The sequence below is a fragment of the Haematobia irritans genome, chromosome 2 (assembly GCF_050003625.1).
Source record: "Haematobia irritans isolate KBUSLIRL chromosome 2, ASM5000362v1, whole genome shotgun sequence".
Taxonomy (NCBI): Eukaryota; Metazoa; Arthropoda; class Insecta; order Diptera; family Muscidae; genus Haematobia; species Haematobia irritans.
Window position 1 is genome coordinate 152,161,808 of NC_134398.1, and position 17,043 is coordinate 152,178,850.

Below are 17,043 nucleotides of genomic sequence, written 5' to 3' on the forward strand. Positions count from 1 at the left end.
AAAGCTTCTCTAAGTGGTTTCACTGCAATGTGGAACGCCGTTCGGACTCGGCTATAAAAAGGAGGTCCCTTGTCATTGAGCTTAACATGGAATCGGGCAGCACTCAGTGATAAGAGAGAAGTTCACCACTGTGGTATCACAATGGACTGAATAGTCTAAGTGAGCCTGATACATCGGGCTGCCACATAACCTAACCTAACCTAGTGCATATGTTATGTTTGCAACACCCAGAAGGAGACGATTTTGCCTACGAGTTTATCTTGGGTTTCGGTTTTAATTTTAGAATTGTACTAGAATTTCTACACAGCAAAACAAATTGGAAGTTTTTCCACAAATATTTCTTTTAAAGCGCATCCTGGAATCCCCCATTATAAAAAAGTAAAAACATAATTAAATAATATAAAAAATTTCATCCCCGCTGAGATTTGAACCTGTGGCGTTTGATTTTTTTTCATTTCCATGGAAGTTCCTTTGAGAAGGTTTTGCAAATTATGACAATTTTTAATTTTTTGTTGATTTTTAATGGAAAAATATAAAAATGTAATTATATTTATACAACAAGTAAGGAAAGTCTAAAGTCGGGCGGGGGCCGACTATATTATACCCTGCACCACTTTGTAGATACACATTTTCGATACCATATCAAATCCGTCAAATGTTTTGGGTGCTATATATAAATGTTTTTGTTCCCATATACGAGTACATACATCTGACTCGATCTGAACAAAATTTGTTCGACTTCTACCAAATCTATAGACTTAAAATTTAAGTCGGCTAATGCCCCGGGGTGGAAAACTATGTGAGTAAAAATATATAGGAAATATTTAAATCTGAAGCAATTTTTTTAGGCAACATGGCAAAATTGTTTTTATGATTTATCGTTCGATAGATATGTATTCGAAATATAGGAAAATTTAAGTCATTTTTATACACTCCACCATAGGATGGGGGTATATTAACTTTGTCATTCCGTTTGTAACACATCGAAATATTGCTCTAAGACCCCATAAAGTATATATATTCTGGGTCGTGGTGAAATTCTGAGTCGATATGAGCATGTCCGTCCGTCCGTCCGTCTGTTGAAATCACGCTAACTTCCGAACGAAACAAGCTATCGACTTGAAACTTGGCACAAGTAGTAATTGTTGATGTAGGTCGGATGGTATTGCAAATGGGCCATATCGCTCCACTTTTACGTATAGCCCCCATATAAACGGGCTTGCGATTGCTCTAAGCCACTGCTCTAAATTTGGCTTGCGATTGCTCTAAGAGAAGCAAATTTCATCCAATCCGGCTGAAATTTGGTACATGGTGTTAGTATATGGTCTCTAACAACCACGCAAAAATTGGTCACTATCGGTCCACTTTTACGTATAGCCCCCATATAAACGGACCTCCAAATTTGGCTTGCGAGGCCTCTAAGAGAAGCAAATTTCATCCGATCCGGCTGAAATTTGGTACACGGTGTTAGTATATGGTCTCTAACAACCATGCCCACATCGGTCCATAATTATATATAGCCCCCATATAAACCGATCCCACGATTTGGCTTGCGAGGCCTCTAAGAGAAGCAAATTTCATCCGATCCGGCTGAAATTTGGTACGTGGTGTTAGTATATGGTCTCTAACGACCATGCAAAAATTGCTCCATATCGGTCCATAATTATATATAGCCTCCATATAAACCGATCCCCCTATTTGGCTTCGGAGCCTCTAAGACAAGCAAATTTCATCCGATCCGGCTGAAATTTGGTACATGCACACAAAAAAATTTTTTTCTGAATCAATCACCAAATTAATTGATCCAATTAATTTTTTAATTGAAATGTCTTCAATCACGAAAATGATAGTATCAATCACAGTTTTAATTGGGCATAGAAAAAATTCTTGATTAAAAAATTAATTGATTTTTTAGCAAATTTCAATTAATTTTTTAATTGATTCAATTAAAAATTTAATTGATGTTGATTGCAAAACTCAATTAATTTATTTTAAAAAAGGTAACTATTTTTAATTACTTTCTGAAGTGGCTTAGAGTTTTTATTTGGATTAACAAATGTTTGTTTGAAATACATTTTTAATTAAAAAAAAAATCAGCACTTTTTAACTGAATTAGTCTTCCGAATTTGATTAAAAAGTTAATTGTATCAATTAATTTTTTAATTAAAATTTTTAAAATTTTCAATCATTGACTTAATTAACTTAATGTTTCTATCATGATTAAAAAGTTAATTGTATCAATTAATTTATTAATTAAAAAAATTTTCAACTTCAATTAACTTTTTAATTGGAAATATTTTGGTGATATTTTTTTCTGTGTGGTATATGTTCTCTAATGACCATGCAAAAATTGGTCCACATTGGCCCATAATTATTTATAGCCCCCATACAAACCGATCACCAGATTTGACCTCCGGAGCCTCTTAGAGGAGCAAAAGTCATCCGATCCGATTGAAATTTGGTACGTGGTGTTAGTATATTGTCTCTAACAACCACGCCAAAATTGGTCCATATCGGTCCATAATTATATAGCCCCATACAAGCCGATCCCCAGATTCGACCTCCGGAGCCTCTTAGAGGAGCAAAATTCATCCGATCCGGTTGAAATTTGGTACGTGGTGTTAGTATGTGGTATCCAACAACCATGCAGGAATTGGTCCATATCGGTCCATAATTATACATAGCCCCATATAAACCGATCCCCAGATTTGGCTTGCGGAGCCTCTAAGAGAAGCAAATTTCATCCGATCCGGCTGAAATTTGGTACATGGTGTAAGTATATGGTCTGTAATAACCATGCAGAAATTGGTCCATAGCGGTCCATATTTAAATACATATAGCCCCCATACAAACCGATCCCCCGATTGGCTTGCGGAGCCTCTAAGAAAACCAAATTTCATCCGATCCGGATGAAATTTGGTTCATGGTGTTATTATACGGTCTCTAACGACCATGCAAAAATTGCTCCACATCGGTCCATAATTATATATAGCCCCCATATAAATCGATCCCCAGATTTGACCTCCGGAGACTCTTAGAGGAGCAAAATTCATCCGATCCGGTTGAAATGTGGTGTCAGTATATGATATCGGTTCATAATCATGGTTGCCACTCGAGCCAAAAATAATCTACCAAAATTTTATTTTTATAGAAAACATTGTCAAAATGTTATTTCTATAGAAAATTTTGTCAAAATTTTATTTCTATAGAAACTTTTGTCAAAATTTTATTTCTATAGAAAACTTTGTCAAAATTGTATTTCTATAGAAAATTTTGTCAAAATTTTATTTCTATAGAAAATTTTTTCCAAATTTTATTACTATAGAATTTTTTTTTCTCCAAATTTTACTTCTATAGAAAATGTTGTCAAAATTTTATTTCTATAGAAACTTTAAACTTAATTATATACATATTTAATCGGCCTTTTTTAGTTTAATATATACCACGTATGGACTATGTGGTATATATTACGGTGTTAGGAAGTTTTAAGATACCTTGCAAGTAATTCGATTGTGGATGATAGTCTTCAGTAGAAGTTTCTACGCAATCCATGGTGGAGGGTACATAAGCTTCGGCCTGGCCGAACTTACGGCCGTATATACTTGTTAAAAGTATTCGACTTAGCAGTGGCGATTTTATTATATCCACCACCATAGAATGGTGACGGGGTTATAATAAGTTTGTCATTCCGTTTGTAACACATAGAAATATCGATTTCCGACGTACAAAGTATATATATTCTTGATCAAGGAGAAATTCTAAGACAATATAACCATGTCCGTCTGTCTGTTGTAATCACGCTATAGTCTTCAATAATGAAGCAATCGTGCTGAAATTTTGCACAAACTCGTCTTTTGTCTGCAGGCAGGTCAAGTTCGAATATGGGCTATATCGGTCCAGGTTTTGATATAGTCCCCATATAAACCGACCTCCCGATTTGGGGTATTGGACTTATAGAAACCGTACTTTTTATCCAATTCACCTGAAATTGGAAATCTGGAGATATTTTAGGACCATAAAGAGGTATGCACAAAATAGTGGGCATCGGTTCATGTTTTTGTATAGCTTCCATATAGACCGATCTGCCGATTTTACTTATTGGGCTTCTAGAATAAGTAGGTTTTGTCCAATCTAGAGATATTTTAGAACTATAAAGAGGTGTATCAAAAATGGTGAGTATCGGTCCATGGTTTGGTATAGCCCCCATATAGACCGATCTCCCGATTTTACTTCTTAGGCTTATAGAATCCGTAGTTTTTAAACAATTTGGCTGAAATTGGAAATTTAGAGGTATTGTAGGACCACAAATACATGTTATATATAACATCAAAAGAACTTCTTGTAAAAAGAAAATTAGGTCTATCTCTTGAAGAGCATTTTTGAAAGTACAGTAGAAGTATTGACTTAGGAAGAATTTCCAATTTTTTTTTTAGAATGGCAAATTCATCTCTTCACTTGAGACTTGTGATTATTTTTAGATCATTCAATAGCAGTTTTCGACTCGCCAGAGTTCTAATAAGAAATAAAAATTGTCCAAGAGCACTTTCTTCTTTAAAAAAAATTAAACTCTTCTATGTATGTGCAAAAATTAATACTTTGTAATCGTTTTAGGAATGTGCAGTAAATGGCTTGCAACAAAAATCCTTATTTGAATATTAAAATTAATTATTTGACACTTTGTTCACTCAATACATTTTGTAACATACAAATATATTATCGTCAAACGCTCAATCCCCAGAAGACAATTGGTGACCGTCACTACGATATTCTCATCCCAATAATCAAAAAAAAATGATAATAAAAAGCCTTCGTATGTTTACTATGATTTTCAGTATTAGAGAAAATTTTGTTGTCGTATTTGATAATTGTTCCACAGTTTTTCAATTTAATTTGTCGAGAAAAATCTGCTCATTAGTCTCTTGCCATCACTTGAATGTCATTTATCGCACGGAACTACTTTAATTTGTTATTATTTCTGTCAATAACACAATTGGAATCGATTAAATATATTACGAGCAATTAAACTATTTTTGAAAGATTGTGAAGTAAAAATATTGCAAACCATAATTCGAACAAAATTTTAATATTGTATTGTAATTTATGTTACACTTTAAAGTGAAAAGTGCATTCGCTTGCTGTTAAGGTCAACGTCAATAAAAACCATTATGACCTACGAGTCATCATATGAAAATGGTCGAAGTCCCTATCTGCCCGATAGTAAAAGGGGCAGTTGGCTTAATTCCAATGACTTCGTCTATGCTTGCATTGGTTTAATGTTTCACGTGGATTTACTAACAAGAACCTTTTTATCAGCTTTGGAATCGGGTGGTAAGTAACAATACTTGTGAGTAGAATTTCTCAGATGGAAGAAAGTGAATTATATGTTAAATGATAGTAAACCATATAGGCATACCCGAAGAATAGACAGCTCTAATATTACCAGGGCTCTGGAGCCGGAGTCTTGGTGTCGGAGTCTGAAGATTTTGCTGGAGTCGGAGTCGTAAAAATTTTGCTCGACACCGACTCCGGCTAAACCAAATTTTTTAAAACACTTCACATTTTTGTAACTAAGCAAGTTTTTACGCAAATTAGTTTCCATTGCGTTATTCATTCGATCAATGTGCAGCAAGATTGTAAATGAAAATCAACTTCCAATTATGTCTACCTTTTTATGTTTCCTAGAATGTTAGACTAGCAGATGAGCTGGATCGATCCATTTTAATGCCCATATCAATTTATTTGAAATATTTCGAACAATCGAAATTATTTTTTTATTTTATTTTAAGGCCATATGTGGAATATTGACAAAAAATTTATTCAAAGTTGTTTTTTATAGAAAATTTTATCAAAATGTCAAAATTTTATTTCTATAAAAATTTATTCAAAATTTTATTACTATAGAAATATTTTTGGTCAAAATTTTATTTCTATAGAAAATTGAGTCAAAATTTTGTTTCTATAGAATATTTTGCAACAATTGTATTTCTATAGAAAATTTTGCAAAATTTTGTTTGTTACACAAACATTTTTTTCAAAATTTTATTTCTAGTGATAATTTTATTTCTAAAAAATTTAAGTCAAAATTTTATTTCTATAGAAAATTTTGCCAAAATTTTATAGTAATAGATTTTTTTATTAGAAAATTTGGTCAAAATTTTATTTCCATAGAAAATTTTGTCAAAATTTTATTTCTATAGAAAATTTAGTCAAAATTTTGGTTTATGTAGAATTTATTATTATTATTAATTTATTTAAAATCATAATAAATTATGAAAATAAATACAAACAAGTAGTTAGGTTAGGTTAGGTTATGTGGCAGCCCGATGTATCAGGCTCACTTAGACTATTCAGTCCATTGTGATACCACAGTGGTGAACTTCTCTCTTACCACTGAGTGCTGCCCGATTCCATGTTAAGCTCAATGACAAACAAGTATATACGGCCGCAAGTTCGGCCAGGCCGAATCTTATGTACCCACCACCATGGATTGCGTAGAAACTTCTACGAAAGACTGTCATCCACAATCGAATTACTTGGGTTGTGGTATCTTAGAACTTCTTATTCCTGCATGGTTGTTGGATACCATATACTAACATTACGTACCAAATTTCAACCGAATGGGAAGAATTTTGCTCTTCCAAGGGGCTCTGGAGGTCAAATCTGGGGATCGGTTTATATGGGGCCTATATATAATTATGGACCGATATCGACCAATTTTTGCATGGGAGTTTGAGGCCATATATTAACACCACGTACCAAATTTCAACTGAATCAGATGAATTTTGGTCTTCCAAGAGGTTCCGGAGGTCAAATCTGGTGATCGGTTTATATGGGGGCTATATATAATTATGAACCGATGTGGACCAATTTTTGCATGGTTGTTAGAGACCATATACTAACATCACGTACCGATCCGGCTGAAATGCGCTTCTCTTAGAGGCCTCGCAAGCCAAGTCGGGGGATCGGTTTATATGGGGGCTATATATAATTATGGACAGATGTGGACCAATTTTTGCATGGTTGTTAGAGACCATATACTGACACCATGTACCAAATTTTAGCCGGATCGGATGAAATTTGCTTCTCTTATGGGCCTCGCAAGCCAAATCGGGGGATCGGTTTATATGGGGGCTATATATAATTATGGACCGATGTGGACCAATTTTTGCATGGTTACTAGAGACCATATACTAACACCATATACCAAATTTCAGCCGGATCGGATGAAATTTGCTTCTCTTAGAGGCCTCGCAAGCCAAATTTTGGGGTCCGTTTATATGGGGGCTATACGTAAAAGTGGACCGATATGGCCCATTTGCAATACCATCCGACCTACATCAATAACAACTACTTGTGCCAAGTTTCAAGTCGATAGCTTGTTTCGTTCGGAAGTTAGCGTGATTTCAACAGACGGACGGACGGACATGCTCAGATCGACTCAGAATTTCACCACGACCCAGAATATATATACTTTATGGGGTCTTAGAGCAATATTTCGATGTGTTACAAACGGAATGACAAAGTTAATATACCCCCCATCCTATGGTGGTGGGTATAAAAAATGAAGGTACTAACAACTAAGGTTTTCGACCTATTTATGTAGAATATTTTGCAGAATTTTATTTACTACACAAAATTTTTTCTAAAATTGTATTTGTATTGATAATTTTTCCAATTTTGCAAAATTTTGTTTGCTACACAATTTTTTTTTTTAATTGTATTTCTAATGATAATTTTTTCAAACTTTCATTTCTATAAAAAATTGTGCCAAATTTTATTTCTATAAAAATTTTATTCAAAATTTTATTTCTATATATTTCGTCAAAATTTTATTTCTATAGAAAATTTTGCCAAAATTTTATTTCTATAGAAAATTTACTCAAAATTTTGTTTCTGTAGAAAATTTTGCAAAATTTTATTTACTAGACACAAATTTTTCCAAAATTGTGTGCTCACTGATACTCACTGCTAAGTCGAAAACTTGTAGAAATGACTCAAATTTTCAAATTTTTTTCAATTGAATGAATCATAAATGCATTTTTGCGAAATTGTCTAAACAATTATAAATATTTCCCAAATATTGCTCGAGATTTTGTAGAAGTCTGATTTGAGATTTTATCAAAATGTAGATCTAAATACAAAGTTGTGCAGAGTGTATTATAATCGGCCCGCCCGACTTTAGACTTTCCTTGCATTTTTATTTTTTGTTAAAATTGTGGTACGTCCCATAACGTAAGATTTAAATATTAAGTACATAGATTTTGTAGAAGTATATACAATTTTGTCTAAATCGATTCAGATTCAAATTCATGCATATGGGAATATAAACCTTTATATAGCTCGCAACAAATTTAAAGGATTTGAGATAGTATCAATAATTTTGGTCCACAAATACATATACTGTTGGTATCTTCTCATATTGTGATGGGTATTTATATCATTATTTTATTTATTAAACATTGCCCTAAATTTGAAATATATAGTTCAATTGGCATATTATGTGCAATTAAGACCTTTTTTTGCACACATAAATAAATACGATTCTTTATAACGATCCACCTACGGTACCCCCACAATAGAACTACAAATTAGTGGTATTAAAATTAGATTTAGTTATATTACCCGGAGTTGACTCCGGAATCGGAGTCGAGCTGATGAAAAATGCTGGAGTCGGAGTCGAGCAAAATTGGCTCGACCCCACAGCCCTGAATACTACAACCAAAAAATAAATGCTTTCCTTCGGAATGAACTTTTAGACAAACGAAATACTCCTTCGTTACAAAGTATTGTCGAAATAAACCCGAATTCATGCCATGCATAGACACGATTGTCTCCAATTTTGAAAGAAAAAGATTGAAAATTGCAAAAATGTCCTTGGAATGGATCAACAGTTACGACGAATGGACTGCGAATTCCATCCAACTCATACCACAAATATCTCATTATGTTATGAGATGGAATTGATTTAGACAACGTTCGCCTTCAATAAGACGGTATTGAAACCAATGATCTTTTACGCGAAAAATTTCCACACAGAAAAAAAAGTGTCTCGTAAATTTAAGAAGATTTTTACAATAATTTATTACAAGAATTTTCCAGAATTTTAGTTCATTTTTCGTATCTTCAACGAAAATTAACTACTCGAAAGGAAATTTTACAAATTCTAAGTAGCAATCGTTTAGTTCATGGCCTACAAAATACGATGGAAATTTCCTTAAAAAATTTCTTAACTGGTAGTTAAAAATTCTTTCGTCATACTATAAAACTACTTATGAAATGTAAAATACTTTCTAAATAATAAGTGCAATTTACTATAATATTTTTTTGTATGAAAAAATATTTTTTTACGAAAAATGAACTTGAAAGTGGATAGCAATTTCTTACTGACAATTCCTATAGTTAATAATTGTTGGTAAAAAATTACCCAATGAAATATTTTTAGTTCACATGTAATTAAATTTATAGACATTTTCGTCAAAAATGGTAGATAACATTTCATGAAAATTTTGCAAATTTCAAGTTAAACGTTTCATCGTTCATAAACTGGTGTGCCTTTACGAATATTATTCTTAGAGTAAATTGTCAGCAGATGCTATGAACTAATGCATAGTACAGAGATCTTTATCGGCATAGTGGAATGTGATTAATGTAAAGATGATGTTACTTGAGTTTTGTTGTGTATACATGAGTGTGGGGTTGTTTTTATTTTTGTCCATATAGTGGTTTGTGTGTGTGTGTGTTTGTTATTCGCGGATGGTTTATTTGGCTGGATGAGGTGTTGTTTTCAATAAAGGCACATGTGTTTTTGTTGTTGTAGGAATGTTTTGGCTTTGCTTGGTTTTGTTTGGCATGCTTCAGTTGTATAGTTGGCGTTGGCGTGAGCTGTTGCATCTTTTTAGCTGGTGTGCAACAAGTGAATATAAAGACGTGGAATATTTTGGATTTTTGAGACATATATTTGTGTTTGATAATTAAACCTTTTAAATGAAAGTTATTAATATTTTATCAGTAGTTTAGAAAAAAGTTATTAAGAATATTTAGGAAAATATGTTGAAAGTGTATTGAAATTTTTATTATTCTATGTAAAAAAGTAATATTCAATTCCAGATGAATTTGGAAAATTTTTGTTATATCTCAGCGTATAGTTTATTCATAAATTGGTAAGTATTTTTTTAATATGACTTTCTTTTAAAAAGAATATTTTTATGTATATTATTATTTGTTAATTAATTTTTTTTGGAAATCAGTTTAATGTTTTTCTTTGTTGTAAAAACAATATTTAATTTCAGAGCAACTCCAGATGGATTCGAAAAAATTTAAAAAATAGAGAATTGGTAAGTTTTCTTTTAAAAATTGCCTTTTTTCGACTAGAATATTTACGTTTTTATGACCTTTTTATCATCAAAATTACAGGTTTTTAATACCTTATTTTAGTATTTCTTTAATAAAATTTTTTGGAAACCAATGTAATATTTTTAATGTAAAAACAAATATTTAATTTCAGAATAACCCCTTAAAAATTTGGACAAAGTTTTAGTACTCCTTTGCCTGTAATTTAATAGTGAATTGGTAAGGATTCTTTAACTTTCTTTTAACCCTGGACAGTCATCCTTATTTTTTGTACATTAACGTCATCCTTCGTCATTTTGACTACGGCTGATTTCAAGACGCTATAATTTTCATCGTGAGCGAAAAGTGAACCAAACTTGAATTTATTTTCTTACTAAATTTGGTTTTAAGTAGTATAAAACAAAAATTCATAAAACGGTCGAATTAGTATAACTTAAATTTACCATTTCCCAATAGACTAAAATGCATTTTAAATCGAAAATGAAATTACGTGTCGTCATTTTGATGAATGATGACTGTCTAGGGATATCAAGAATATTTGGTTTTTTATGCATATTATTATTTTTTCATTAGATTCTTTGGAAAACTATTTAATAATTTTAATTAATGTAAAAAATAAATATTTAATTTCAGAGTAACCCAAATAATTTTGGACAACTTTTTATATATCCCCTCAGCGTACAATTTAATAGAGAATTGGTAAGTTTTATATTAAAACTTTGTCTTTCTTTCAACTAGAATATATATTTTATTATATCCTTCACATCGATAACAACACAGTTTTATGAGTTTATATAGAATACTTCATTATCTCTCTAATTGTTTCAGGTACAAATTTTATGAGATACGTTTTCCAAAGAAAAGTTGAATTCCTTACACCATTTGATAAAATGCCCCAAATATTGTAAGTTACAAGCTAAAATGAAGAATTAAAAATTATATTTCAATACATGGTGTTAATTTTTAACAATTTTCATTATTGTTTCCATTTTTTTCCAGCAAGGTATGTGAAAAAATTACCTACGATGAATAAAAAAGGATAAGTCAAAATGTCCAAGCAGCGAGTTCAAATGAACTACTCTCTGTTCCACGTGGTCATAATTTTTATTCACAAAAAACATTGTATTAAGAACTTTCATCATAAGTTTTTATAATAAAGTACTTTTGCTTAAAGAAAGTTTAATTTTAATGTATGAAAATTTGCATAATAGTAAAACGGTTTGTTGTTCCTTTAATTATTTAATTTCTGTGTACTGTGGAATGATTGATTTAAAAATAGTTTAGTCGTCGACATTTTAAAGAGACTGTTAACCAATTTTTATTATCGGGTTTCTCACAAAATAAGCAAGTAAACCAAAATAATACTGAATTTTTAACTTGGTAGGGGTATATAAATCTTATGGTGTTGTAAAAATGAACTAAACTACAATGTTATAGATGAACTAAAATTCAAGAAAATTATAAACTAGACAAGTTGAAAAAAATCTTAAGGGCTAAATCATGGTCAATATTACTACAGTTTAGTTCATTTTGCAATGGAAAAGGGTTCACTGTTTTTTCAGTGCATATATTCAAGGATATTATCGGAATCGGCCATTTATTCAAATATCTCATTAAAAAATTTAATTTCATGTTTTTTGCTACTCAGAGAATATCTCCAAACAAAAATTTTGCAATTTGTGATAACGAATATGAGGGAAATTTTTCTTCTGTCTATCACTCATATGTGGGGAATGCCCACAATTTAGTAGATTTGTTTCAAGGTTTCATACATTTGTTCATGCCATATGAAATGTGTTTGCACCTAACTTTTCTATAATATGAACTTCTTATCAATATATACATTTTTTATTCCAATTTCAGTTTTTATTTTCATTCCTGTATATCTTGTTACTGCTGCAATATACATCATTCCTTTGATGTTGCTCAAATCATACATGGGCCAATTTTCCAGCAGTGGTTTTATATCTGCATTTCGATTATCGCCCATGTTTAAAGGTAAGACAAATCATAGGAAATATTCTTTCATTAAAACTAAAATAAAAACTACTTCAGGTATCGGATATATATCACTTTTAACTAATATCTGTGTTCTGGCTTATCAAAGTATATTTGCTATGGTTCCACTTCTCTACATGTTGGCTTCAATTAATCCAACATTACCCTGGAGTTGCGATGGATTTAAAACTTGGGCTCGTAATCTGACAGATAACGAAAGAACAACTGTAGGTGTGATCCAATTGGTTCAATTGGATAACAAATCTAAGAGGCTTAATTAAAGTTGAACTTTCAAATTTCTTTTAGATATGTAATTTTACCTATAATGCAAGCATAATCGAATGGAAAGACGAGGACACAAATGTAACCTTTACCTATATTTCTTATATAGGTCATCATATACCATCCGTTTTATATTTTAAGTAAGTACTTCCAATTGAAAAATGTTTTAGAAACTAAGATGTTTTCCTAGATTTGGTAATATCTAAGAAAAACTTCAGAATATGTAACATACCACTTTCGATCTTCAGAAAAGATTGAAAAACTAGTATATACGGTCGTGAGTTCAGTCAGGCCGAAAGGAGCCACTTAAATCGAACATTAACATTGACTTAGTCCATATAGAGACAGAATAAATACCTACATAAACCTGCTGACTTCTCGATCGGTTTATATAAAGCAGTCTATAAATAATTATAAAACAATTTTCGCACGGTAATTAGAGGGTCAATTTTCAAGCGGATCGGATGAAATTTGCACCTGCAGGAAGAACAGGGAATCAAATCTGTGGATTGGTTTAAACGGGGCTTATAATACGGACCGACGGACATAGCTAGATCGACCCCGAATTTTAAGTTTAACAGCTCACTGTTGCCAAAAAAATTAAACTTGGGGTTTCCTTCGCTTGAAAGTGGCCACTTTCGTGCAGCAAGTGATGGCTGTGTCGTAGAAGTGGAGAAACATCGATGTTTTCAAATCAAACATCGATGTTACATCGTTGTTTTTAAATTACCGATGTTACATCGTTGTTTCTGAAAAAAAGAAAGCATGTAAGCTGCAGGGGCAAATTACATAAACTACATTTGTAAACATTATAGTAATTTTAATAAATGAGATTATAATATAAAATAATAACAAGTATATAAAGCAGTATGTTCGGTCGGGCCGAATCTTAAATACCCATCTCCATGAATCAAATATTATAGTATCCGTTGAAATTTCTGGGGGGTTTGATTAGAGATATTCTCCAAAGCAGAGCAGCTCAACCAGTACACTTTCGGAAGATAAATTTAAAGATTTTACCTACACTCAAAAAAAGTTTACTTTACGAGCCAAAGATACGGCTACTCTAAAATAAAGAAATTTTTTAGCGACCTATCTGGCTTTAGGTCTAGGACCAATAAAATTAAAATTAGGATACAGATCTCATTTACCAAATTTTCATTCTCTTTTCTCTTATGTTAATATGTTAGAACATATTATGTTTGGGACATAAAATGTTTGTAAATATAATATGCTTGGATGCAAACATATATTAATTTAGAAATAGCCTATAAACATATATGTGTTTAGTAGCTTGGAGCGCTATTTAACAGGGAGCGATATTGAATTAAGTTGGTGGTTGTTGCTTGTTATTACAAAATTAACATTTTATTTTTCCTTGGGCAATTGATCAGCTACTTCTTTGATCCTTACAAACTGTGTGGTCCGCTGTTCGAATCCCCGTCCGGCAAAAGGTAAAATTAAAATAAAAAAATCATACAATTGAATAATTTCTTCTACAATGTTTGTATTACAGAAAAAGGTGCTAAGAACTAAGAAATCTCGTGGAAGTGAGAAAGATGTGGGGGAATATACAATTGGGCAGAAACAAAATTTTGAGCATTCAGGTCGAAAACCTATGTTGTTAGCACCTATATTACCTGTTTATTTTCATAATTCATTATGATTGTAAATATATAAATAAATAAAATTTTGAGCACAATATTGTTTGGGAGAATTTTTTTTAAGCATATAATATTTTTGGGTGCAAAATGCTCCCAAACATATTATATTATATGTTCACATAATAAAATTTTTTTTTTGGAAGACAACATTATTGAATTTGGATGCAAAAATACAAAATGTTTGGAACTTAGACTACCCAAACATATATTGTTTAGACCAATATGCTTTCAAACATATTATATATTGGAAGAGATCAAACATATAAATGTTTGGGCAATACCCAAAAATGTATATGCTTGAAGCAAAATATGTTTGGGAGTATATGTTACAGAAGCAATTTTTTGTGAGCGTGCAGGCCGAATCTTATGTACCCTCCACCATGGACTGCGTAGAAACTTCTACTGAAGACTGTCATCCACAATCGAATTATTTGGGTTGCGGTAACTTTTGCCGGTGACAAGGTATCTTTAAACTTCCTAATAACGTAATATATACCACGTAGTCCATACGTGGTATATATTAAACTTAAAATGGTCGATTAAATACGTATATAATTAAGTTTAACAAAATTTTCTATAGAAATAAAATTTTGACAAAATTTTCTATAGAAATAAAATTTTGACAAAACTTTCTATAGAAATAAAATTTTGACAAAATTTTCTATAGAAATAAAATTTTGACAAAATTTTCTATAGAAATAAATTTTTGACAAAATTTTCTATAGAAATAAAATTTTGACAAAATTTTCTATAGAAATAAATTTTTGACAAAATTTTCTATAGAAATAAAATTTTGCCAAAATTTTCTATAGGAATAAAATTTGACAAAATTTTCTATAGGAATATTGTATAATTAGGAATAAAATTTCGACAAAATTTTCTATAGAAATAAAATTTGGACAAAATTTTCTATAAAAATAAAATTTTGCTAGATTATTTTTGGCTAGAGTGCAAGCATGATTATGAACCGATATGGACCAATTTTTGTGTGATTGGGGATCGGCTATATATAACTATAGACCGATATGGACCAATTTTGGTATGGTTGTTAGCGGCCATGTACTAACACCACGTTCCAAATTTGAACCGGATCAGATGAATTTTGCTCCTCCAAGTGTTTCCTGAGGTCAAATCTGGGGATCGGTTTATATGGGGTCTATATATAGTTATGGACTGATATGGACCAATTTTTGAATGGCTCTTAGAGACTATATACTAATACCATGTACCAAATTTCAGCCGTATCGGATGAAATTTCCTTCTCTTAGAGGATCCGCAAACCAATTCTGGGAATCGGTTTATATGGGGGCTATATATAATTATGGACCGATATGGACCAATTTTTGCATGGTTATTAGCGGCCATATATTAACACCACGTTGCAAATTTCAATCGGATCGGATGAATTTTGCTCGTCCAAGTGGCTCCGGAGTTAAAATCTGTGGATCGGTTTATATAGGGGCTATATATAATTATGGACTGATATGGACAATTTTTGAATGGCTCTTAGAGACTATATACTAATACCATGTACCAAATTTCAGCCGGATCGGATGAAATTTACTTCTCTTAGAGGATCCGCAAACCAAATCTGGGAATCGGTTTATATGGGGGCTATATATCATTATGGAACGATATGGACCAATTTTTGCATGGTTGTTAGAGACCATATATTAACACCATGTACCAAATTTCAGCTGGATCGGATGAAATTTGCTTCTCTTAGAGGCTCCGCAAGCCAAATCGGGGGATCGGTTTATATGGGGGCTATATATAATTATGGACCGATGTGGACCAATTTTTTGGTTGTTAAAGATCATATGCTGACACCATGTACCAAATTTCAGCCGGATCGGATGAAATTTGCTTCTCTTAGAGGATCCGAAAGTCAAATTTGGGGGTCCGTTTATATGGGGGCTATACGGAAAAGTGGACCGATATGGCCCATTTGCAATACCATTCGACCTACATAAATAACAACTATTTGTGCCAAGTTTCAAGTCGATAGCTTGTTTCGTTCGGAAGTTAGCGTGATTTCAACAGACGGACGGATGGACGGACATGCTTAGATCGACTCAGAATTTCACCACGACCCAGAATATATATACTTTATGGGGTCTTAGAGCAATATTTCGATGTGTTACAAACGGAATGACAAAGTTAATATACCCCCATCCTATGGTGGAGGGTATAAAAATGTTTTCATAATGCCAAAAAAACTTTAAGCCAAAGACGCTAAATCCAGTTAATTTAAGGACAATTTCTTTAAATCAAAAATGTGTTTCTTTACCTTAAGGAAAATTAGCCTTAGTACAAAGACATGCGATTTTAACGGAGGGACGAAAATTTACAAAATTTGTATTCTAAATTTATTGAAAAAAAATTTGCAGCAAAGATTATAAACGTTTAAAGAAATTTGTTTTATTTTAAAGACATTTGTCCTTAATATTTTGAAAATTTCGCATCCTAAAATTTAGGTTGCGTAATCTTTAATATCACGTAAATATTTTTTTCAGTGTTTGAAGACTATACAAGATTCTTGATTTATAAGAACCATTTTTGTTTGAGTTTTCCAGAAATCATTAACATCTCTTGTAAGTGTGCAAGATAATGATGAAAATACGCCTTGACATGAAATCTAAAATCTATACATTTTCATCTCCATTATTTAAATGATTACGAGAAGCAAAATGTGGAAATTTTACATTCAGTTTCAAGCAATTTTCATGATCAGTGCGTGTTCTATACC

At 31.9% G+C, this 17,043-nt stretch overlaps 1 protein-coding gene and 1 long non-coding RNA gene across 2 annotated transcripts in view; both read left to right on the forward strand.

The window, feature by feature from the left end:
* Positions 1-4,852: 4,852 nt before the first annotated feature.
* Positions 4,853-17,043, forward strand: part of LOC142226565 (sodium- and chloride-dependent neutral and basic amino acid transporter B(0+)-like) — a 34,421-nt gene continuing 22,230 nt past the window's right edge. The window contains exons 1-5 of the mRNA XM_075296645.1: positions 4,853-5,045; positions 5,117-5,328; positions 12,214-12,348; positions 12,406-12,575; positions 12,655-12,770. Coding sequence (XP_075152760.1) covers positions 5,166-5,328; positions 12,214-12,348; positions 12,406-12,575; positions 12,655-12,770 — 584 coding nt within the window. The 5' untranslated portion in view covers positions 4,853-5,045; positions 5,117-5,165. The remainder of the gene's footprint in view (positions 5,046-5,116; positions 5,329-12,213; positions 12,349-12,405; positions 12,576-12,654; positions 12,771-17,043) is intronic.
* Positions 14,017-14,332, forward strand: LOC142226569 (uncharacterized). The gene is made up of 2 exons (XR_012719694.1): positions 14,017-14,084; positions 14,147-14,332. It is a non-coding gene; the product is annotated as an uncharacterized LOC142226569 (long non-coding RNA).